Source organism: Bufo gargarizans, chromosome 1 (assembly GCF_014858855.1).
Source record: "Bufo gargarizans isolate SCDJY-AF-19 chromosome 1, ASM1485885v1, whole genome shotgun sequence".
Taxonomy (NCBI): Eukaryota; Metazoa; Chordata; class Amphibia; order Anura; family Bufonidae; genus Bufo; species Bufo gargarizans.
Window position 1 is genome coordinate 714,379,197 of NC_058080.1, and position 25,581 is coordinate 714,404,777.

Sequence of the window (25,581 nt, forward strand, 5' to 3'; positions counted from 1 at the left end):
CCCATAGTGCCCCCACATAGTAGAATGCCCCCATAATGCCCCTATATAGTAGAATGCCCCCATAGTGCCCTCGCATAGTAGAATGCCTCCATAGTGCCCCCACATAGTAGAATGCCCCCATAGTGCCCTTGCATAGTAGAATGCCCCCATAGTACCCCCATGTAGTAGAATGCCCACATAGTGCCCCCACATAGTAGAATGCCCCATAATGCCCCTACATAGTAGAATGCCCCCATAGTGCCCCCACATAGTAGAATGCCCCCATAGTGCCCCCACACAGTAGAATGCCCCCATAGTGCTCCGCATAGTAGAATGCCCCCATAGTACCCCCACATAGTAGAATGCCCCCATAGTGCCCCTACATAGTTTAATGCCCCCACACAGTAGAATGCCCCCATAGTGCCCCTACATAGTAGAATGCCCCCATAGTGCCCCCACATAGTAGAATGCCCCCATAGTGCCCCCACACAGTAGAATACCCCCATAGTACCCCCACATAGTAGAATGCCCCCATAGTGCCACCACACAGTAGAATGCCCCCATAGTGCCCACACATAGTAGAATGCCCCCATAGTGCCCACACATAGTAGAATGCCCCCATAGTGCCCACACATAGTAGAATGCCCCCATAGTGCCCCCACATAGTAGAAGTGGCATCTGCTTTGAAATTGCATGCAGTTTATTTTTTTTTTTTTGGGGGGGGGGGGGGGGGATGTGTATTTAAGGTCGAAACGGAACTGAACGCGGAATGAGCGTCCACGCCGGTGGTTTTATAGCCAGGAGCAGGAAAAAAAAACGTGCTGTGTAAACAACCCTGCGGTTTCCGACTGATATCAAAATTGCATGCAATTGTGTGCGGATTTTAAAAGTGGAATCCTAGAAAAATCCAGGATGCCATGTAAATATAGGCTGATGCTTTTATGATGCGGTGTTTTAGGGACCATATAGAAATGGACGGAGGAGATGCAGCACACACGTCCGCTGAGGATGCGGACATCACCGCACTGACTGCGGCAGGAGAGGGGTCCTCACTGCAGCTGCGTCATGTCGCCATGGTTACAGAGACTCCCCGCCCCTTATTCCCAGCAGCCTGTCAGTTACGTCATCGCCCCGCCTTCTCCTCCTTCTCCTCAAGTCCTCCAGCTGTGAGGCGGCTCCTTGCTTTTCTGTGCCCGGGGATTCGGAGGCATCCGTCACCATGGTGAGTGTCGGCGGAGAGGCTGCACAGCCCAAAGATGAGGTCCCCCAGATGTCAGAGAGGTGCAGGGGGCCGGGGATTCAGGAGGGGACGAGGCTCCCTCTGCTCCACTGACTGGGATGCGGCCATTTTATATTAGGGTCACCTGTCATGTCTGTCTAGCTCTGCAACAGCTGAGTTGGATTAGAAGGGTGCAGGACCCCAGAGGAGAGGGGGGCGCGAGGCTGACCCCGGAGGAGAGGGGGGCGCGAGGCTGACCCCGGAGGAGAGGGGGACGCGGGGCTGACCCCGGAGGAGAGGGGGACGCGGGGCTGACCCCGGAGGAGAGGGGGGCGCGGGGCTGACCCCGGAGGAGAGGGGGGCGCGGGGCTGACCCCGGAGGAGAGGGGGGCGCGGGGCTGACCCCGGAGGAGAGGGGGGCGCGGGGCTGACCCCGGAGGAGAGGGGGGCGCGGGGCTGACCCCGGAGGAGAGGGGGGGCGCGGGGCTGACCCCGGAGGAGAGGGGGGGCGCGGGGCTGACCCCGGAGGGAGGGGGGCGCGGGGCTGACCCCGGAGGAGAGGGGGGGCGCGGGGCTGACCCCGGAGGAGAGGGGGGGCGCGGGGCTGACCCCGGAGGAGAGGGGGGGCGCGGGGCTGACCCCGGAGGAGAGGGGGGGCGCGGGGCTGACCCCGGAGGAGAGGGGGGGCGCGGGGCTGACCCCGGAGGAGAGGGGGGGCGCGGGGCTGACCCCGGAGGAGAGGGGGGCGCGGGGCTGACCCCGGAGGAGAGGGGGGGCGCGGGGCTGACCCCGGAGGAGAGGGGGGGCGCGGGGCTGACCCCGGAGGAGAGGGGGGGCGCGGGGCTGACCCCGGAGGAGAGGGGGGGCGCGGGGCTGACCCCGGAGGAGAGGGGGGGCGCGGGGCTGACCCCGGAGGAGAGGGGGGCGCGGGGCTGACCCCGGAGGAGAGGGGGGCGCGGGTCTAACAATGAGCCTGGAAGTCTAGTACAGGCTGTGGCTTATTTATAGAACAGGGTGCTTTCCCCAATCTCCGCTGGGGTGCGCCTGAAGAGGGATCCCGCACTTTGTTAACACTCTCAGATGCTGTGAGTGAGGGGAACTCATTGCTGTCAGGGGGCATGTGGCGTATTGTGGGACCATGAGGGTGAAGAACTGTGTGAGGAGCTTTATGGGGTGTAAATCTGTGAGGGAGGGCCGGAATCGACAGAATGTAACTGTGTTGTTAGTACATTATTACAAGATTTGGGGCCCCACTTTTGATTTTGCCCAGGGCCACATTTTGTCTAAAACCGGCCCTGTATACAGTATGCATGTGCCGTCTCTTCCAGTCAACTACTGCTGTCTTATGGTCTTCGCAAAAGACAGTAGAAGCGGACAGGAAGAGAGGAGGCACGTGCTTACTGCGCGCGCCATCTCCTCGTATAGCTGATCGGCGAGGGTGCTGGGTTTTGGAGCCCTGACGATGTGATATTGATGACCTATTCTGAGCTGCTGACAGGAATACACGGATCATGTGATATACCATGTGACTCCACAGCCCCAGGTTGTCATTAAAGGGGCTTTCTAAGGTTCCAAAAAATATGGCAAATTATCTGTTTACCAGGGGATTGCGGATGGCACAATAGCTCAGAAGTCATTATTTTTCATTGTCGTGCTCAGTTCTGTGCCGCACCTTAGTTTTGATGCCGCCGGGGCTAGCTTATAAAGTTAAAGGGCTACAATTCCCATGATTCCTCTCCTCTCTTACAGATAGTTTCATCTCCCATCTTGACCCCTTTACAGTGGCTGTTACAAATACGTGGCTGCTGTCTTCCAAAACCAGTGCCACAGGTTGTGGTATCGCAGCTCAGTTCCATTCACTTTTGAAGTCCATGTTTTTCTAATCCTGTCATATGTCCATAGATAGATGGTCATCTGATAGAGGGTCCTGCTGTGAATGTTGGGAGGTCCCAATGGCGTCCTCTGCCTAAACGTAGATTAGTATTCAATAGTGGAGAATCCCTTTACTGCTCCCCAAGAGAAGCATCCCATGTCAGTGACCCCTGTCCTCCATATTGCTATACTGATCTCCTGGACTGCAGGGGGCGCTAGCTTATATTTTTCGCAGAGTGTTTACGGAGCTTATTTCCTTCTTTTCTGTTTCCATCGTAGGTGAACTTCACAGTAGACCAGATCCGAGCGATCATGGACAAAAAGTCCAACATCAGGAACATGTCTGTCATTGCTCATGTTGACCATGGCAAATCCACCCTTACTGATTCTTTGGTGTGTAAAGCCGGAATCATCGCTTCTTCCAGAGCCGGAGAAACGCGATTCACAGACACGCGCAAAGACGAACAGGAACGCTGCATCACCATCAAGTCCACGTAAGTACTCCAGGACACGGCAGCTGAGCCCTGCAATAATGTGCTGTGACACTGTTACTTGGTTTTGTCTCCTGTGTGTCTCCATGGTTACAGACTACAAACAAATCCCAGGTAGTCTGATGTGTGCAAAAAGAAGGGTCAGAAGGGCTCAGCTGAATGATACGCCCCTCAGTTTCTGAATATCTCAGAGAGAGAGAGAGCGGTGTCTGAACTCGTAGGGGCAGACTTACCTACGCTAGTCTTGGTGAAGTCTGAAATTCGCTGAATTTATTAAAAGGATAAAACTTTATAAACTTACTGTGCACCCCTCCCCTGTTTTTAATAAATAATGGGGGTCAGGTGCTGGATCATTAGGATGGTATACTAGGGTTTTCCTACTCAAAGGATAGCTCAAAGGTATCTGGTGGGGGTACAACAGCAGGGACCCCCGCCGATCAGCTGTTTGAGGAAGCCGTGGTGCCCACCGGTGAGAGCAGCTGCCTCCTCTGTTTTTTGGTTTCGCACCTCAGCCTCATTAACTCAAATGGGACTGAGCTGCACCCAGGCCACATGACCCATAAATGTGACGTCACTGGCCTAGACTGAGCTGTGCGAAGTCCATGGCACACCTGTCAACACTTCAGCCTTTTCAACCAGCTGATCGGCAGGGGTTCTGTTTGTGGGACCTCCACTTATCAGATACTGATGACCTCTCCAAAGGATAGGTCATCATTTAAAAAAAAATAAAAAAGTTGGAAACCCCCTTTAAAGGGTTGTAGGAGACCCCAAAAAGGTTAGGGATGACCAGATATGGTCCCAAAAAGAAAAAAAAGACCTGGTCAGAGCCTTCCAGTTCCAGCATCATGGCTCCCATCCCTGTGTGACATGCCATTTACATGTATGTCAGTGCTGCCAGCAAATCCGTGGTCTCAGGGGTGACGTGTGCAGGAACGGCACGTGACCACTGATCCTTATTGTATTGTAGAATGAGGTCCCCAGGAGACATCTCATCAGTTGACCATGCCCGTACATGTATTCTGCTTCTCGTAGATAGAGGCTTCTTTCTCCCGGGTCCATGTGCATGTGGCAGAGCTGCTGAGTCAGGATGACTGCCCCCCCCCCCCTGCAGGGATACATTTCGCACTTGTGACTTTATTTTTGTCGCTCCTCTCGGCAGCGATAGGAACAGAGTCCAAGGCAATGAGCGGCGGGTATATTTAGCCTCTGCTTTCATTTACGGAACAATTTCACAACCAGAGGCTCATGTGTCTGATATCAAGCCAACCGGGTTATCATTCACCGCAGTGCCCATCCTGGTCATACGTGTTGTACCAGGGACACTAGTAGTAGGACAGGGGTGTTATGTAAAAAATAATAATGTATATGTAAAGCTGTGTGTAGGGTTTTTTGAGCTCCAAATCTGCATATAAGGTCTTTCACATGAGCGAGTTTTCCGCGCGGGTGCAATGCGTGACGTGAACGCATAGCACCCGCACTGAATCCTGACCCATTTATTTCAATAGGTCTGTGTACATGAGCGATGTTTTTAACGCATCAGTTCTGTGTTGCGTGAAAATCGCAGCATGTTCTATATTCTGCGCTTTTCATGCAGCCCTGGCCCCATAGAAGTGAATGGGGCTTCAGTGAAAAAACCATTGCATCCGCAAGCAAGTGCGGATACGATGCGTTTTTCACTGATGGTTGCTAAGAGATGTTTGTAAACCTTCAGTTTTTTTTTTCACGCCCGTGAAAAACAGATCAAAATGCATTGCACCCGCGCGGAAAAAAACTGAACAGACCAATCTGACTGAACTTGCTTGCAAAATGGTGCGAGTTTCGCTGAACGCATCCGGGGCCAATCCATCACGCTCATGTGTGAGTGCACAGCAGAAATCTCATGGATTTTTGGTGTGTATTTGATTTCTAATAGAAAATCTGTGGTGGTGTTCATTTGACATGAAATTAAATCCATGTGTGGATCCATCATTTATAGCTGATTCTGACTACTTCTGGTGGTCTTGGGACCTGACCTGTAATCTAGCAAGAGCAGGGGCTTTAAACCTGCATTGTACATTTTTGGGGGTGTGGGTGTAAAGCCCGGGTGTCACGGTAGAGAACTGTGCAGCCCTGAGCTCCACCTGCACCGCTGTCCCTACCCACTTGCACCATCCATCTTCAGCGATGGCCCCCAACTGGATGGCTGTCCCTTCATAGTGAAGTGCAGAGGCCTAAACCATATGGGAAAAGAGTAGCGAGATGAAGAGGTGAAACCCGGACAGGCTCTAATTACAGATTTTTGCCTCTGACAACATCAGAGAATCAGGAAAAAGTCAGTGATCCAGAGTGGCAAACGCACAGCTATTCTAGTGAGGCTTAGAGCACCAATCACAGGCGCCTGTTTAAACAGCCTGCCTAAGGAGCCATGTGACGCCCGCACAGATCCTGATTAGACCGGCGTCCCAGCTCCCTGAAAGGGTCGAGCAGCCCCACTTGGGAGTTGACCAATCTATACCTCCGCATTTAAAATGTCCATAGATGTTATTGTTTTTCTCATCCGTCTCATTGGGGGACACAGGCTTTGACCATGGGTATAGCTGTTGCTGCTAGGAGGCGGACACCAAGCACACAAAGTGTAAGCTCCTCCTGCAGCTTCCTTGGTTCCGTGGCATCTTCCTTGGGGGAGAGGAGGGGGCAGAGTTACCCTCCTCTGTGTTGAGGATATCGCCGCTTCCACAGGGCAGCTAGGGCCATTGGTAATTGAGGCCCCGGCTTCATTTGGGGTCTACTACTGTTTCCATGGCTGCGTCCTGCTGAATGCACCTGGGAGAGGAGGGGGCGGAGTCTCCTCCTGAGCGCCACTTCCTGGTCGGAGCGTCTGTTCTGGGGCAGCCGGGGCCATTGTTAATTGAGGCCCCGGCTTCCATTTCCCGCTGGATTTGTTTGGCTATTGTGGAAGCGTACCGCGTTAAGGACCGGGCTCCGCCCTTCCGGGTGACTGCTCATTCATCTCGGGCAGTGGGGGCCCCTTGGGCGGTGCACCACGGGGCTTCGGCCCTCCAGGTGTGCAAGGCGGCTACTCGGTTGTCTTTGCATACTTTTCCCAAGTTTTATAAGGGAGGAGCTTACACTTTGTGTGCTTGGTGTCCTTCTCCTAGCCGCAACAGCTATACCCATGGCCAAAGCCTGTGTCCCCCAATGAACGGAAGAGAAACAGATTTTACGGTAAGTACAAAAATCTAGTTTTTTGTACTTTCCAGCATGAGCTAACATGTACTTTACCCCAGCTCTGAAGTTGGAGGCCCCTCGGCTGCTTCGGCATCTATGGCGTTGAAACAGGAGCCTGGAATCCGATTCGTCTATAGGAAGCAAGATGGCAGCTGTTGTGTGACTTGGTCATGTGACCGCTGCCATATTGCATCCTGTGGATGCATAGGATTCCAGGCTCCTGTGTTGATATCGCCAATGCCGGGGGCTTCCTGCTTCAGAGATGGGGTGCAGGTTAACTTATGGTTGCATGTAAAATACATTACCTTTTTTTTTTAATGTATTTTTTATGTTTTTTAAAGGGGTTTTGTGAGATTTTGGTACTGATGACCTATCTTCCGGACAGATCAGCAGTGTCTGATCGGTGGGGGTCCAAAACCCAGGACCCAATCAGCTGTTTGAGAAGGCAGCGGTGCTCCTGTGAGTGCCGCGGCCTTCTTGCAGCTTACCAAGCACAATACCGTACATAGTATAGCGTCCGTGGCTGGTTTCGCGCGCAGCCCTATTGAAGTAAATGAGGCTGAGCTGCGATAACAAACAGCCGCTATACTATGTACGGCGCTGTGCTTGGCCAGCTGTGAGAAGGCCGCGGGCTCACAGGAGCACCGCTGCCTTCTCAAACAGATGATGGGCGGAGGTCCCGCGTGTCTGACCCCCCCCCCCACCGACCAAATACTGATGACCTGTCCTGAGCCCACGGACAACACTCATCATCTGTGTGTTTGCTCTGCAGGGCGATTTCGCTGTACTACGAGCTCTATGAGAACGACTTGGCTTTTATCAAGCAATGCAAGGATGGCTCTGGTTTCCTTATAAACTTGATTGACTCCCCCGGGCATGTAGACTTTTCATCAGAAGTGACGGCCGCCCTCCGCGTTACAGACGGGGCACTTGTAGTTGTCGACTGTGTATCAGGTAAAGTAAAAAAAATTAATTATAAAAAAAATATATATATATATATTTGTACTGTGTTTGCCAGTAAATAGAAGATTAAAAATATGGGGTAGATTTATCAAAACGGGTGTAAAGAAAGGAAAACTGGTTTAGTTGCCCATAGCAACCAATCAGATCCCACCTTTCATTTTTCAAGGAAAATGGTTTCTATGAGCAACTAAGCCAGTTTTCCTTTACACCGTTTTGATAAATCTCCCCCATTGAGACACATTTGCAGGCTTTTGTGACTATTTGGGTCTCTTCCTCAGGCTTCCTTTAACACGGTATCTAAATATTCCCCATATTTGTACACTAACGTACATAGGAATATCGCGGTAGGTGAGACACGTGATATAAAGCCGATCAGTATGGATGGCGGTGTAGACAACTGCTGGAGCAGTTGTAGATGAGCAGTGTGACAGTTTTATTCTCCTCTAATAGATATCCAGTCCATGAATGGGTTTCAGGGTTCAGACCTCTTGGGTTCATCGCATTCATGGCCTGGATATCTATTAGAGGAGAATAAAACTGTCACACTGCTCATCTACAACTGCTCCAGGAGTTTGTCCACACCGCCACCCATACTGATCGGCTTTATAGCACGTGTCTCACCTACCGCGATATTCCTATGTACTTTGTTAAAGCTGGACCTCCAAGTTCTCCCCTGGTGCTCCAAATCAAGGTAGCCCCAAGGGGTTAATATCAACGCGTGGCTGAGAGACTAGACGCTGACGCGTAGCTGGTCAAGGTAATCTCTACGTTTATTGCAAGAAGTAAAGCAGTTCTACACCTTCAGGTACGCGCTCCTTCCTGGGGCACACGCCATGACTTCATTGGCTTTAGGAGGAAAAGGAGATGAGAACACTAGGCTTCTGCGCAGTATGCACCAGCTCATAAACGTTGGAGTGTGGATTAATATAAATATCTATGGGTCCGCGCCATGTTGTGATGGCGGTCTTCCTAACCTCAATACTACATACGTCATAAGTGACACTTCAAGGAGGCGCTTTTCTATAGGCACTGAATATATATATATATATATATATATGTGTATTATCTAGTTAAAGGGGTATTTCCATCTTAGACAATGGGGGCATATCGCTAGGATATGCCCCCATTGTCTGATAGGTGCGGGTCCCACCTCTGGGACCCGCACCTACAAGGAGAACGGAGCGAAGAAAGTTCAGGAGGGCGCACTGCGCATGCGCAGCTGTCCTCCATTCATTTCTATGGAGCCGCCGAAAATGGCCAAGCGCTGGCTCGGCTATTTCCGTCGGCCCCATAGAAGTTAATGGGAGCGGTGGCCGGGCATGCGCGGTGCGCTCCTATTCACTTCAATGGGAGAGGCAGGGGGCTGCGCCTGGTGGTGGACGGACCCCGGGTCCTCCAGCCACAGCTCTCCCCGCTCTGTTCTCCTTGTAGGTTCGGGTCCCAGAGATGGGACCCGCACCTATCGGACAATGGGGGCATATCCTAGCGATATGCCCTCATTACCCCCCCACCTCAGCAATGACTGAACAAGGGGAGGAGGGGAGGCTCCTTGAGACGAAGGAAGTAAATATGTGATTCTTCAGGTACTGTCTTAAAAGATGCCCGAGGAAGAGGCCTAAATAGTCTGAAAAGCTTGCAATTTTGTCTTCATCTTTACAGTTAGCCATTAAAAAGCATCCACCACTGAGGAGTCTCAATCTTTTTTCTGTGTATCAGTTAGGCCTCATGCACATGACCGTGCCATTTTTTGCGGTCTGCAAACTGCGGATCCGCAAACAACTGAAGCCGGCCGTGTGCCTTCTGCAAACTGCGGCTCGGATGCGGACCCGAAAAACTGTTTTGTACATGAGGCCTTAAGGAGATTTTGTGCTCCACTTGGTTGGCTTGGTCTGTGTGGAAATGATCTGATTTTCATTGGTGGCTTCTAATCATTCTGCCCTTGTAACGGAAAACCAGCTCTCCATACAGTAAAGTCCTGCTGAGCTTGTGCTCATACCCTGCATAATCAGAGCTGCAGTGTAAAGCATTGGAAAGTGACAGAGTAGCAGCCTCTACTTGGCTGGACAGATGTGTTATGGACAACTCACAGACTTCAGAAGTGAATTGAAGTCAATGAAAATAATTTAAGCACCACTAGCTGATATTGTTTTTTCACAGCATGGCCTCCACAGATCTTTGTGAACCCAAGTTAGTCATAAACCTTAGTTTTCCATAGCAGATCCCATGACCTGGACGCAATTGTAGCAAACCCTCAACTCTGAGAAATATTAGGCCAGGAAAGATGACGGCCTCACAAATGTGATGGACCCATTGTATGTAATGTACTTTAGGATAGCGGCCTTCAGGACATCCTTGAAGGAAACTAGGCCCACCACCCTTAGTATAGGGTTGCCTAGGGATTAAAGGAGTTGTCACATGATGAATGTAAAAAATTAAAATCGGACATCACGTAGAACATGACAATCTCTTTCTAACAAAGCTAGAACCAGCCCTGGACCTCACATGGATCCAGAGATCTCCACATTCATTGCTCTGCCAGATTTCTATCAAGCTGACAGCCTGGAGGCGTGCCCAGCTCACGGGGGTGTGTCCTTTCCGCTGCAGCTGTCTCCCTATCACAGCTCATGCAGTTAAGTAGGTATGAACTTTTTTTCTGCAGCTGGTGGCAGTTGAAGGATAGAACTGAGCATGTGCAACCACCTCATTGAGGTGGACATAGAAATAAGAAAAAGAACAAGCAGCAGGTGGTGCTAGACATCTACACTTTACTGAATAACTCAGTCGCCAAAATACATTTTAATTCCATGCAATTACATAAGTATTCAGATCCAGCTGCTGGTTTGAAAACGGCTGAATATTTTTCATGGGACAACCTGTTTAAGAATTTCTTAACTCGAAGTGAAACTTTTGCCAAGTTACTAGTGGTGTCCCCCCACCATTAGTAACTTGGCAAAAGTTTCACTTCGAGTTTCAGAAATTCTTAAAGGGGTTGTCCCATGAAAAATATTCTGCAGTTTTCAAACCAGTACTAGGATCTGATTACTGGGACCCCAGCAGAAGCATTCGGCTGAGCACCGTTCTCTCTTTTGGAGGCACAGGTGGTGGTCTAGTGAACCATATACCTTCAGCCCCATCTTTCCAGGGATCGGCAGAGCCAAAAGTTGTGCCACGTTGAAAATTTTCTGAAACTGGAAGTTCTTGTGGAAGCGGAGTTGGTCTCAGGTGTTTGACTTTTACATACCTTCGGTTTCAGGTGTCTGCGTCCAGACGGAGACAGTTCTGCGACAAGCAATTGCTGAACGGATCAAACCGGTTCTCATGATGAACAAAATGGACCGAGCGCTGCTGGAGCTTCAGCTGGAACCTGAGGAGTTATTCCTGACCTTCCAGAGGATAGTGGAGAACGTCAACGTCATCATCTCTACCTACGGGGAGGGAGAAACCGGCCCCATGGGCAACATTATGGTGAGGAGACATCACGGCTGTGTGCTCTGCTATGTGCACACGTATCGCAAGTATATTTTATTTTGTCTTTCAGTAGACTTTTATCTTGATTTTGATAAAACTGTTTATTGACTCTGTATCCTTGTGTAGCCCATTTTACAAAGCCATTGGAATGGATCAAATTTATCTGGATGTGGCCACGTGTGGCGGGTACTGGGCTAACCCGGCCAAAAATTGCTATTTTATTGTACAGTGCAGCGGTTTCATACAGTTCTACAGATAAACAATGTTTTTGCCTGTAAAACTGCGCAGCCAGCTGGCCTTTACCTGCAGAATTGTGGGCATTATTAATACGTTTATAAACCTCAAAGTTGCGATTTGATGGCACGGTTTTTGCCTGCGACATGTGGCCGTTTCCTCAGCATCACTAATTGGCAGCGGTATTCCCCATATTATGAAACTTTAATGTTTCCAGCTTTCTGTAACCCAGTCCTCATCCTCTTCTTTTTATTTTGTATTTTTTTTTGTGTCCGTAGATTGACCCTGTGATTGGCACAGTCGGTTTTGGGTCGGGCCTGCACGGTTGGGCCTTCACCCTCAAGCAGTTTGCAGAGATGTATGTTGCCAAGTTTGCATCCAAAGGAGAGAAGGCTCAGCCAACTCCAACTGAGCGATCAAAGAAAGTAGAAGACATGATGAAGAAATTATGGGGAGACAAGTATGTAATTATATACGGCGGTGAGGTGGTGGGGGACGTTGCTTATGTCAGATATCTATAAAATATCGCTTATGGAAACATCAACGTTTTCATTATACATTTAGAAACGTAAAGTAAAATGTCACTGACAGGCTGACTGTGAGTGACTCCACCAGCAGAATAATGAGTGCAGCTCTGGAGTATAATACAGGATGTAACTCAGGATCAGTACAGGATAAGGAATGTAATGTATGTACCCAGTGACTCCACCAGCAGAATAGTGAGTGCAGCTCTGGAGTATAATACAGGATGTAACTCAGGATCAGTACAGGATAAGTAATGTATGTACACAGTGACTGCACCAGCAGAATAGTGAGTGCAGCTCTGGTGTATAATACAGGATGTAACTCAGGATCAGTACAGGATAAGTAATGTAATGTATGTACACAGTGACTGCACCAGCAGAATAGTGAGTGCAGCTCTGGAGTATAATACAGGAGAAGTAAAGTAATTCTCAGGTTACAATATAAGTTGGCTCTGGGACAACCATTGTAACTTGAGTCAATAAGACTGGGAAAAACTAGTATTTGGTTCCAAAGCCCCAAAATGTCATCACAGTATAAGAGAATATAACCTTTTAAGAAAAAATAAGCAGATAACGAACACAAATAAAGTCCTTACATATAGCAGGAGTAGATGCTGGAAGTCACTTTCTATGGTGAGGACAAGAACTTCTTCAGGGTCCTGTACAGTACACAATGGAGCAGCTCCTACTGGAGAGCAGTACAGGACATGGCACGGCCATTACCCAGTTGAGATTTGTCCCCAGACTGTTATATCCTGAGCTCCAGTGTATTTTCTTACGGTACTGAGGTCTTATCCGGTTAATATGGCAGAACGCTGATGTCTTCATCACCTTGTGCGTTTAGGTATTTTGATCCGGCCACTGGCAAATTCAGCAAATCTGCGACCAACGCTGATGGAAAGAAGCTGCCGCGTACATTCAGCCAGCTCATACTGGACCCCATCTTTAAGGTAATGGATATCCCTCATATCTCCTTCACTTCCAGTGTAATATGCTCTGTGCCTCCAGGACGCTGAGTCACCTGCTGCCCTGTGTCCTGTAGATATTTGATGCCATCATGAACTTCAAAAAAGATGAGACTGCCAAACTGGTTGAGAAACTGGACATCAAGTTGGACGCGGAGGACCGGGACAAGGAAGGAAAGCCACTCCTTAAGGTACGGTCTTCATCTACTGTGGTAAACACCCCCTTAAAAATGGAGGCACATGGATACTTACCGGTTATGGCGCTATGAAGTCATGTTTGAGCTTAAATTCCAACTCCGTCGTAAAGTTATCTTGGGATGGTCAGATATAAGATCACGTATATCGGGGTCCAACCGGAGGATTCCCCAGTTGTCTTGTAATCTATCACGTACTTGTCGGTTGGCCCTGTCATATGTCTCTATAATTCCCAGCTCATTGTCCTGTTGTCGGTCAGTTTTGGAGCGTAATAATTGTGTACGATTTGAACTCCGAGAGTGGTGGTAAGCCTGTTTGATAATGTCTTGCGGATAACCCTGTTTAATAAACAGAGTTCTCAGATCCTGGGCTGCTTTTCTGAAGTCTCCCAGCTTGGAGTGAAAGGGGAGCAATAGGATTGAGGGAAATCTTTATAGACATAGCTCTGATTAACTATTGCACCCTGGCCTGCATTTGACGCTTTAGGGTGGCTGTACTGCTCCAGATTTTAGTATTGAATCCGCAATAAAGTTTAGTTTTTGTTTTATTTTAACGTTCGTTACCAGGCTGAGAATTAATAACAATTGTGAACGTCTACCTTTCACACCGATTTATCCTGTTAGATATTTGGCTTTGGCAACACCGGATAGGCATGGTCTTATTCCAGTAGTGCAGCCTACATACTGCAGGTTGCACAACATTAGAGCCATGAAATAACCAATGTATAGCAGTGGAAATTGAATTCTTTCTGAGCGTTAACAGACCCAGAGGAGAAATCAGCAAGTGCTTGGGTCCACCTTGTAAGTGACCCATGGTACCGCTGCCAGGCGGTGTGAACAGGGATTCGGTCGGACAAGAAACTGGGTGCAGTTATATTACTGATGGTGCAAGCCGGTTTGGATACATATTTAAAGGAGTTGTCTCATCACAGACAATGGGGGCATATTGCTAGGATATGCCCCCATTGTCTTATAGGTGCGGGTCCCACCGCTGGGACCCGCACCTATATCAGGAACGGAGCCCCGCAAGGTGGTGGCAGGGGACGGCAAGAAGTCTCTATCTGAGGGTCCAACTACTTGAACTCCTGCCGATCTGGTATTTGAAGAAGCTGCAATGCATACCGAGCACTGAAGTTTCCTCACAAGAAAACCAAGCACAGCGCTGTCCATTGTTTAGTGGCTGTACTTGGTATTGCAGCCTAGGCTCATTCACTCGAATGGGACTGAGCTGCAGGTAGGCAATGTGACCAATAAACGTGACTTCATTGGCCTGGGCCTCTTCAAAATGCTGATCGGCGGGCGTGCCAGGTGTTGGACCCCCACCAATCTGATATTGATGCTAGATCATCAGTATTTTACTTTTAGATTTAAAGTATGCTGCAAAGTCCAGTATGGCTGCCACATCGGACCACCAAATAACAAAAAAAAAGTATTCCACTTTTCATAAAAACTCAACTAAGCTATTGGGCCATATGCAGCAGATTTGTGAATGCAGCTCTGGCTGTAATAGACTGTAACTCAGTCTGTCATGTATATAGAAAGTAATTCTTTATGAACATTTATTTTTTCATCTATATAAAAACTAAAATGTTTTTCAAGATTTGTTTTAATCCAGTGTTTTATTCTTTGGGTGAGGGGGTCTGTATTTTTCAATAAAAATAAAATCTGAGGCAACGTTGCAAATAATCCCGATTTGAATAATGTGCGCCCATGGTTACAGACGCTAGACAGTCCGAATCCAGCAGTCACTTCCCCTCCTACTGTTTGAAGATCACCAAGATGAGAACCTGACTGCAGGATCCAACTACACTGGGGACTTGTTTGTAGTCTGTAACCATGGAAACAGGAGCTGTAGGCTTGTAGGCCTGTTCTGTGTTTTAATCCAACAACCGTCCCACAGAAACCACAAGGACCTACGTGTCGCCAATCGTGGAGAAAGGATCTCCAGTTTTCTTCTTTTTTACCCTGAAATGTTTTGTTTTTCTCCTCCCATCTAGGAAGACGACAGTAATAAGTGTTAGTGACAGGCAGAAAGCCATTTTATTTCAGGCTCTGTTACTCTCGAGTGCCCGTGGATGGGAATTGTAAGCAGCCGTCGCCCTCGTATTCAGCAGCACAAAGGTGTGACCATATTCGACTAGTGGGGGGGTGCAGCTGTAATATTGGGGTGGTGGGGGGGTCGTATCCTCTACTTGTTACTCATCTGTTTTGCTAATTCTCAACACCAAACCCCCATTAACATTCGCTGTTGGATGAGCCATCCTGAAGGTGGGGAATGGCTATCGGTTCTTTCTGGTACAGCTCCTCAGAGGGAAAGTCCAACACAAGCAAACTCATGGAATTCCTGATTCCCTTCTGTTTTAACCTAGACAAGTTGTTCAAGGGGTAAAAATAATTGGGGAAGATGTCCAAATTGACTAAAAGAAGCCACACTTGACTCAAAGATCCTCAGCTGTTCCGACACTTAGAAGGTCCCCGCTGGTCTCTGCTCTCGGGTCCCACCTTGACTTACAGGAAATACCTGAAGATGTCCATTCAGCCATTCACTGGCTAAGGCAGGTCACCACCACGACCGACGGTTGTCTGACCAGGCTTCTCCATGCGTTTCCTGCATGTCGACGGAACCAGGTCTTTCCTAATAATTGTTACCCCCTTTAACTATTTTATATATCTCATTGGTCAAGAACTTTGAAAAAAGCCATACCGTACGATATTGTGACATGATATGAGTAACGGTGAGGATACGGCCTCCTGGGACACATTACTTTTGGGTATTCTTCCAGGGCTGGCAGCCTCCATTACTAAAGGTTAGTCTGGAGCAGCAGTCCGGTTTAAGGGGAAACTCCACTTTTTCTCCCCCAGTTCTTGGAGAAATAAAGGCATTTTGTAATCTACATCTGTTACATAAACGCCTTCCTATGTCACTAACCCGATGGCTGATCATCATTAACACTGAAATCTCTCTTTAAATCCAGCTCTCGTTTTCTGTCTGTGGACACTGAAGAATGTTCTTGCTGATTTCTGTTCTCTTTGGTAAGAATTGCGGTAATGCACCAACTAACGGGATGCTTCTTTCCTGTGCTGCAGGCAGTGATGAGGCGTTGGCTACCGGCTGGTGACGCCTTGTTGCAGATGATCACCATCCACCTGCCTTCCCCTGTCACGGCGCAGAAATACCGCTGTGAGCTGCTGTACGAGGGGCCACCTGATGATGAAGCTGCTATGGGTAAGGGTCACTGCCACAGGGCCATGCTTGATGTGCAGCACAACATTTTGTGATAAATGATCTGTGCTCACTAATTTCTGAACGAGGTTATCCAACAAGTCAAATTCATATAAAAAGTCAAAAATGGCTAATAACCACTCTTATTTTTTATTTTTTTATTTTATAAACACCTTTTTTTTTCCTTTGTTGCCTCCATCAGCACCCATCTTTGCTGCTGTGTGAGGGCTACCTACAACTCCCCAAACCCCTTACATATGCATTCTCCACATAACCACCAGTCAGCCTCCTTCCCCCTCTTGTAGCTGTAATTATAAGCTCCCGGTCAGTTTCCTTCCCCCTCTGTCAGCTGTAGCTATATCAGAAAATCATCAGTAAGTTTCCGTGCAAATACAATAGATAATACTTTTCCTGTGGGGTCTGGAACAATTAAGAGAAATAGCATTTGCTTTCTCGAAAGTCGGTCCTCAGAAACAGTCTCCTCAGCTTACCGTACAGTGCTGTTCTACGACACCGGATCTGGTGCTTTCCTGACAAGCAGCGAGGAAGCAATTTGTATGGACTTCTAGTCAGTGAACGGTGAATCAATACACAGGGAGCAGAGAAGGAGGATTAGTGACTGAGCATGTGTGTCTACCAGCACTTAGCTCATTAGGTAGATGTGTTGTACACTTTGAACACCAGGTGGCGCTACTCTAGGCATGTAAATGGCAAACATTCCTCCACATCCCCTGCATAGACAACATTTTGGCTACTTGCAGCCACCACTAGAGGGAGCTTGCTGGGTCTTTGAGCTTTCAGCGGCCCAATGCACAAATCAATTTATTTTATATGATCACATGACACCCCCGTAGTAGGAGATATTGATGGCACTATTTTCTATCTGTGTAGGTGTGAAAAACTGTGACCCCAAAGCCCCCCTGATGATGTACATCTCCAAGATGGTGCCCACATCTGATAAAGGACGGTTCTATGCCTTCGGTCGTGTCTTTTCTGGAATTGTGTCAACTGGACAGAAAGTGCGAATTATGGGTCCCAACTACACTCCAGGGAAGAAGGAAGATCTTTACTTGAAGCCTATTCAGAGGTAAGTGCTCCCCTTCCTTGCCCCATTGAATCCAATAGACAGAAGAAGTTGATTTGTCACCTCCAAAGTCACTGGGACAACATTAGCCAGAAGCATGGTAACTTCCTAAGCTCAAGGCTTCTCTCCTCTTATTCCGCAGGACTATCCTTATGATGGGGCGTTACGTAGAGCCCATTGAAGATGTGCCCTGTGGCAATATAGTCGGTCTTGTTGGCGTTGACCAGTTCCTGGTGAAGACTGGAACAATTTCCACCTTTGAGCACGCCCACAACATGAGAGTGATGAAGTTCAGCGTTAGTCCTGTCGTACGTGTCGCTGTGGAGGCAAAGAATCCTGCGGACCTCCCGAAACTGGTGGAGGGCTTGAAACGTCTGGCCAAGTCTGATCCTATGGTCCAGGTAAAGCGGAGATCCTGTGTGTTTAGCAGCTCGCAATGGACGGCTCTGGTGTGACCAACCAGAATCGAAGCTGAATACAGGAAGCGGGCATGTAAAAGGCTTCAGGCTCTGATGTAGAGCAGCCTGCAGATAGGATAGAGACTACAGAGGGTCGCACGTTTTGGTGGAGAATGAAACCAAAGCCACTTTTCTGTATTTTTGATAGAGTAGTGAGAGACTAGGGGGAATTTATTAAAACTGGCCCCGCTGTGCTCTACTTCCTGCTCCTGTCTCGACGCGACAGAAAATGGCTGTGAAAGCTGCTCAGCCGGAGTACCCGAGCCAATTTCACAGCAATTTCCTGCTGTCGAGACAGAAGCAGGCAGTGGAGCCCAGTTTGAAACATCAGATCGGGGGGGGGGTTAACTATTAAATTGGTGGGGGTCCTAACGCTGGTACCTTCACTAATCACGAGAACGAAGGTCCCGTACCCCAGAAGTGAACGGACCAGTTGTTCTGAGTTGCTTCATCCCTGGGTTTCCTTGTAAAGGATAACTGATAACTAATAGAAAGGATTCCAGAATATTTCCAACAGTTTTCTAATATTTTCAGCAAAGTAATTTCAGAGTAAATAGTACTTTCTTTTCTCTTTATGCTAAGTGTATAATTGAAGAATCGGGAGAGCACATCATTGCAGGAGCCGGGGAGTTACATCTAGAAATCTGCCTTAAAGACCTTGAAGAAGATCATGCCTGTATCCCCATCAAGGTGAGATGTCAGCCATTACTGCAGATGGTTGGAAGGTCTGCTCTGATATGTAATATCATATGACCCCTTCCACCAGGGCCATGTTCAGATCAAGATTTCTGGACCTCTGGGGAGATTTATTAAGGCGTTCCCATACGCCAGTCTTTATTTCCCTGCACTGTAGGAAGATGCTCCTGAATAAATTACACGCTGTAACTTAGAGTAAATCCAGTGGGACATGCTAAGCTCAGCCCCTTTTGTAGTCTCAAATTATAGGGCAAATATGGTCTGCCGTAACTTGCAAATGTTTGTTTTACCCCCCGCAGGAGTTGATAAATGCCCCTCATTATAAAAAAAAAAAAATTGTATACCTTTTTATATAGCGTGGTGTCGTCTACTACAGTTGGGTAAATGAAGCTGTATAAGATGCGCTGGGAGCTTTACCTGGCATACATGCTAAGTGTAGATCCATACATGATGTGAACAGGGCCTTAATGCTCTTCTATAGGGGTCTGTCTATTGAGTGAACATTAATAACGTTTTTTAGCTTTGGACAGTCTCTCAATAGAAGCCATCCACTGATGGGACCCTCAGCAATTTGTTGTGATCCATGATAAGTGTTCAATTTCCTTGCAGTCGAAATTGTGTATCGGCTAGTTGAAAGCAGTGGGTTGTGTGATGGGAGGACATGGTGGGTTCTCCTGAGAGAGAGTGACTTTTAGGCGGTCTCGGCTCTGACAAATAGATGAGGATCTTGAACTGAAGAACTCTCCATTGTTGACACTGTTCTTTCTGTTCTAGAAATCGGACCCTGTTGTGTCGTACAGGGAGACTGTGAGTGACCAATCCAACCAGCTCTGCTTGTCCAAATCTCCCAACAAGCACAACCGTCTGTACATGAAGGCCCGGCCCTTACCCGACGGCCTGGCTGAAGACATCGACAAGGGTGACGTCAGTTCCAGGCAGGAATTGAAGCTGCGCGCCCGTTACTTGGCAGAGAAGTACGAGTGGGATGTGGCAGAGGCCAGAAAGATCTGGTGTTTCGGTCCCGATGGAACTGGGCCAAACATCCTGGTTGACGTCACTAAAGGAGTCCAGTACCTCAATGAGATCAAGGACAGCGTTGTGGCAGGATTCCAGTGGGCTACCAAGGAGGTTCGTTTTGTATCTGATCACTTAGGCTGCTCTTACACTTTGTGGCTCACCAGCAGTATCTGTATGCGGCTCACCGCCGGACCACACCTGTACTTTCCAGGCCGCACATGTACATGAGGTTTGTTTCATGTGCAATGTAGCCCACCAAATAGGGATCCCGCTGCTGGGCTGCATTGTGTACAGGGCAGCCTTACATTTCTGTAGCAAACAAGTTTAGGGTTCTCCAATTTAACCTTTGATGTGACTGCAACGCTGATGGGTATACATGGAGCAGATGTATTAAAACTCCAAATGTGCTTCACTTTTTGTAGAATTCATGTATGGCTTTGAATATTTCTTTGCAGGGAGTCCTGTGCGAAGAGAACATGAGAGGCGCCAGATTCGACATCCATGATGTCACACTGCATGCTGATGCAATTCATCGTGGAGGTGGACAGATCATCCCCACTGCTAGGAGAGTGCTGTATGCTGCTGCCATCACAGCCCAACCCAGGATAATGGAGCCAATCTATCTGGTGGAGATTCAGGTAGGTCGTGGAGATGGAGCAGTAGCCTCCCACTTTCATTCTCCAGCAGCTTTATCTTTATAGAGTCCGCTCAGTGCTCCAGAGTATTTGACATCTGCCGCCTTTTATTTGCACAGTGCCCAGAGCAGGTGGTCGGCGGCATCTATGGTGTACTGAACAGGAAGCGTGGACATGTCTTCGAGGAGTCTCATGTGGCTGGAACACCCATGTTTGTAGTGAAGGCCTACTTACCTGTCAATGAATCCTTTGGTAAGTTCTTCCAAGTCCAGGTTTTTGGATAAATGTTTTACAAGAAACAGGAGCAGGTCCTGCCGCACCAATAATGACCAAGGGGAGATTTATTAACAATAGCATTTAATATGGCCGCCTGCTACTCTACATTGGAGTAAAATGTGCCGTCTTGAGCTGGTGTTCTGGTTTTGCAGTTTTAGCATCAATTGATAGGAAACAACATGTTATTACTTACAAAGGGCCCATTCACACTGCCATATATTTGTGTCTGCGTCCATTTCACAATTTTGCGGATTGGATGCGGACCCATTCGTTTCAGTGGGGCCACAAACAGCGGGGACCCAGAGGCTATGGTGCTCGCTCTGTTTCTGCCAGATTCAGATTATTTACTGTTTTTGTGCCTCATTAACACTTTGAAGGGTCTGCCTGGTCTACTTTTATGCTGTGTAAATTTAGGACCGTAGTAAAAGGGGTTATCTCATGAAAAATATTTATCCTCTATCAACAGGATAGGTAATAAATGTCAGATTGGAGGGGGAAAGGGTCTGACTGCTGGCCCCTCCCACATGACCTCAAGAATGAGGAGCTCCATTCATAGAGGGGGACTGCGACCCCCTAGTCCTCAGGGTCCGATATTTGTCCCCTATCCTCAGAATCGGTGATACTTTCCATGGGATAACCCCTTTAATCTTCCATGTATTAACTTACGAATTGAGTTACAAAAGCACATACAAATCCTGGTCATTCCATTGCTGATGTCATGTCTCCTCACAGGTTTTACTGCTGACCTCAGGTCCAACACTGGAGGTCAGGCCTTCCCACAATGTGTATTTGACCACTGGCAGATCCTGCACGGAGATCCATTTGACCCCACTTCTCGCCCCTCCCAAGTGGTGGCAGAAACCAGGAAACGTAAAGGTTTGAAGGAAGGAGTCCCACCCCTAGATAACTTCTTAGACAAATTGTAACCAGCAGTTTTGACACTTCTCATGAAACCAAAATCACTTAAGACGCTGTTTCTCTCAGCTGGTCCAAACACCATGCACATTGATTGCCCCTTCCCTCCAATGAAAATTAAAAAAAATGGAAAAAATAAATAAAATATAAAAATGTGTATTGTCGCTTGTTTCCTGCAGCATACCTCCAGCCAAAAAAAAGAGCATGTCACGTTGTTCCAGAATCCACACATGTAGTAAGTGGCCTTTTTCTCTAAAGCTCTCATAGGGCTGCAGCAAAGTCTCATTCTCAGCCTACAAGCCTGGGCCCTCATGACAGTCACTGTTTGTGTTCCCCTGCTGCCATGCCAATGCTACGTCTTATTGGTCAGGAAAATGTATTTGCAGTGATGCCATTGGGGAGGAAGGTCCTGGCAGGTCTCTAGTTCCTGTTTTAATGCTCGCAGAAGACCTTTTAGCTCACACCCTGGAGTAAAGAAACACTGAAACACAGGACAGGCCAAGATTTTTATAAAAATATAAATAGAATTTTACATACCCTATAACAAACACCTTGCAGCTGTGTTCCTGGTATCTTAAATCCATATACTACTTCTAGAACCGGAAGGAAAAGTGATGGGTTCAGCTCCCATTTTAATAAGAAATACATTACCCACAAAAAGTTAGGGATATTTGGCTTTTGGGTGAAATTAATGGATGAACCTAAAATGCACTCTAAGGCCTCTTGCACACGAACGTTTGTTTTTTCAGTTTCCGTTCCGTTTTTTTTTTTTTTTTGCATTCCGTATACTGAATAATTAATTTCAATTGGTCCGCAAAAAAACGGAATGTACTCCGTATGCATTCCATTTCTGTTTTTCCGTTTCGTTCAAAGATAGAACATGTCCTATTATTGTCCGCATAATGGATAAGGATAGTACTGTTCCATCAGGGGCCAGCTGTTCCGTTCCGCAAAAAATTGAATGCACACGGGCGTCATCTGTATTTTTTGCGGATCTATTTTTTTTTCCCCCGGCGCCTCCACAACTGCACTCCTGGGGAGGCGGGGGGGGACGACGACACCCCCCCCCCTGGACAGGAAACAACGTAGAAGCGCAATCTTAAAAGCCCCGCTTCAGTTTGTTTCCTGTTTTCGGGATCGCGTGGAAGCTGCTCCTGCTATGTCAGGGGTTGATGGATCGCTCAGCCTAAATATTGCCCCATCCAGGAGGGCCGTGCAGAGGTCGGGGTTCATGATCCTTCCCTGTCCCCGTTCCTTCGGCATAAGTCCTTCCATGAAGGCAGCCCCCGGGCTTCCGTTCCCTGCTCGCTCATCGCGGGGAACAAGGGATCATGCGCACAGGCCGGGAATTCCGTTGCCAAGCCTCAGTCACTTCCGGTGACGTAAGAGAACTGACGGATATGAGGAGGACGGGAGCATGGAGTACAGCGTTTCCAGCATCGCAGCGCGTACAGCATGTCTGCTCCCCTGGAAGCTTCTGAGTCCCGAAAGTCTGTGGATCACAGCCCCCTGTAAGAGATCGGGTGCTGCCAGGCAGCAGGGGGCAGTCATGTACACAGTTCGTAGTATATTCTAACTTGAAGTGTCCCCATCACTATGGGAACGCCTCTGTGTTAGAATATACTGTCGGATATGAGTTTTCACAAAGTGAAAACTCAGCTCTGAAAAAGCTTTTATGCAGACGGATCTTCGGATCCGTCTGTATGAAAGTAGCCTACGGACGCGGATATCAATCTTGTGTGCATCCGTGTTTTTTCACTGACCCATTGACTTGAATGAGTCTGTGAACCGTTGTCCGTCAAATAAATAGGACAGGTCATATTTTTTGGACGGACAGGAAACACTGATCACGGACGCGGATGAACAACGGTGCATTTTCTGAGTTTTCAACGGACCCATTGAAAGTCAATGGGTCTGCAGAAAATCACGGAAAACTGCACAACGGACACGGATGCACACAACTGTCGTGTGCATGAGGCCTAACTCTGATGAGGGAGAGATTATTTGGAGAATCTGAATTCTCCGATGATGAATCGGGGAAGCCCCTTTGTAGCCCACAGGATACGGAAAAGACCATCAGGGCTACGATGAAAATAGAGGAAGTTAAAGAGCCTCAGTCCATCCAGGACAGGATGTTCCAGGGGCTGGGAGAGAAGAAAAGGAAGGTTTTTCCTGTACATAACATTAAAATGTTGATTAATAAAGATTGGAAAGATCCAGAGAAAAATAATGTAATTCCCACTTCTTTTAAGAGAAACATCCGTTCGCCGAGGAGGGCTCTGTACTGTGGGACAAAACTCTTGTCATATTTTTTATTTTTTTGGGAGTATTGGATTGTGGTGATTAATATCTTCTTGGTGGCCCAACTTTTCACTGTGTATTCAATTGCCCCTTAATTCCACATTTTTATTCCCTGTACTGCCTACTTTTACCTGTGCCTAAAATCAGGTTGCTATGCAGGGTCTGTCTATCTGTTGAAGGACGGAGGACGCAAGAGCGTGCAGCGTGCAGTGTCACATTACTGACAGCCAGGGACTGTAAGTAAATGATTAAAGCCAGGTCCTCCCCAGCAGCTGATAACAGTGCCTGGGCTGTGTGCACTTCTCCCTGTCCCTGCGCTTGGCAGACGCTCCCTCACTCAGCAGACTTGGAGAATGCAGAGTCGAAGCAGCGCAGACCAGGGAAGGGAGATCTGCCGTCTGCTCAGTGTATAAAAAGTCAGTCTAATAGGAACTGATTCTGGAATATCATGTTATTAGTAACTACATACATGAAAATTGAAATTGGGGTCTAAGTGTGACAGTTATCCTTTAAGATTGATGCGCCTGTTGCCCGCATATCTAAGAAAACTTCTCTCCCTTTTGAGGACATGGGCCTTTTAAAGGATCCCATGGATAAGAAATGCGAAGGTCTGGTAAAACTTGCATGGGAAACAAACACAGCCATGCTAAGACCCAGTATAGCTGCCACCTGTACCTCGAGATCCCTCTTAGTCTGGTTAACGCAGCTTTAAGAACACTTGGTGGCAGGAACTCCAAGGGAAGAGATCCTGGCCTCAATACCCATCTTAAAATATGCTTGTAACTTGTCAGATGCATCTGCAGACCTGATGAAACTCTCCGCCAGATCCTCAGCCCTCTCCAATTCCACAAGAAGAGCTATATGGCTCAGATCTTGGTCTGGTGATGCAAGTTAAAGTCAGCTATGCTCTATTCCGTGTGAGGGGGATAGGCTGTTCGGGTTAGTCCTTGAAGATATCTTAGATAAAGCATCAGACAAGAAGAAAGGATTCTATCAGCAGCGCCGATCCTTTCGATATCAAAGGAAAGCTAAACCAGACCAGAAAAAGAAAGAGTACTGGAAGATGGCAATCCTCCAGAGGAAGAGGTTTCTATTCAACCCTGAATTCACTTCAAAACCTGGCCAATGACGCCAGGCTTCAAGTAGGTGGCAGGTTAAAAATGTTCTCTACGTCCTGGCAAAAGATTTCATCCTCCCCATGGGTTATAAATACCATATGCATAGGGTACAAACTCTAATTCGACACGCCTGCACTGAATTTTTTCACCGTCGTGAGGCCATTAAAAAGGTCAGAAAAGCAGCAAGCCCTAGAGACAGAGATTATATCTCTCCTTAAAAAAAAAAAAAAAAAGCGGTATTGTTCCAGTCCCGAAATACCAGGAAGGGTGAGCATTTTATTCTCCCCTATTCCTTATTCAAAAGCCAAACAGGTCCTTCAGACTAATAATCAATTTAAGGAAACTAAACAAATACATGACCTACAAAAGATTCAAAATGGAATCAATCAGATCCACAGTGAATCTCCTGTCTCGCAACTGTTACATGGTAACTATAGACCTCTGGGACGCGTATTGCCACGTTCCCATACACAGAGCATACCAAAAGTACCTCAGGATTGCAATACTCCTAGGAAGACAGGAGTACCACTTTCAGTTCCAGGCATCCTTTTCGGGCTGTCATCAGCCCCAAGAATATTTTTGAAAATTATGGCCAAGGTGACGGGATATCTACATCTCCAGGGAATAATTAGTGGTCCCATATCTAGACAACCTTTTGATAGCAGGTTCATCTCTTCAGAACCACCAGGGGCATCTGAAGACGGGGCAAAAAAAGCTGGTTGAGTTAGGCTGGGTAATAAAT

At 47.8% G+C, this 25,581-nt stretch overlaps 1 protein-coding gene across 1 annotated transcript; it reads left to right on the forward strand.

The window, feature by feature from the left end:
- Window positions 1-1,066: 1,066 nt before the first annotated feature.
- LOC122924829 (elongation factor 2-like) lies at window positions 1,067-21,577 on the forward strand. The gene is made up of 15 exons (XM_044276297.1): window positions 1,067-1,201; window positions 3,350-3,564; window positions 7,541-7,722; window positions 10,985-11,196; window positions 11,712-11,893; window positions 12,802-12,907; window positions 13,000-13,113; window positions 16,204-16,342; window positions 17,231-17,426; window positions 17,566-17,824; window positions 18,464-18,571; window positions 19,352-19,705; window positions 20,050-20,232; window positions 20,349-20,481; window positions 21,238-21,577. The coding sequence occupies exons 1-15, from the start codon at window positions 1,199-1,201 to the stop codon at window positions 21,429-21,431; spliced, it is 2,580 nt and encodes an 859-aa protein (XP_044132232.1). The 5' UTR covers window positions 1,067-1,198; the 3' UTR covers window positions 21,432-21,577.
- The last annotated feature ends 4,004 nt before the right edge of the window (window positions 21,578-25,581 follow it).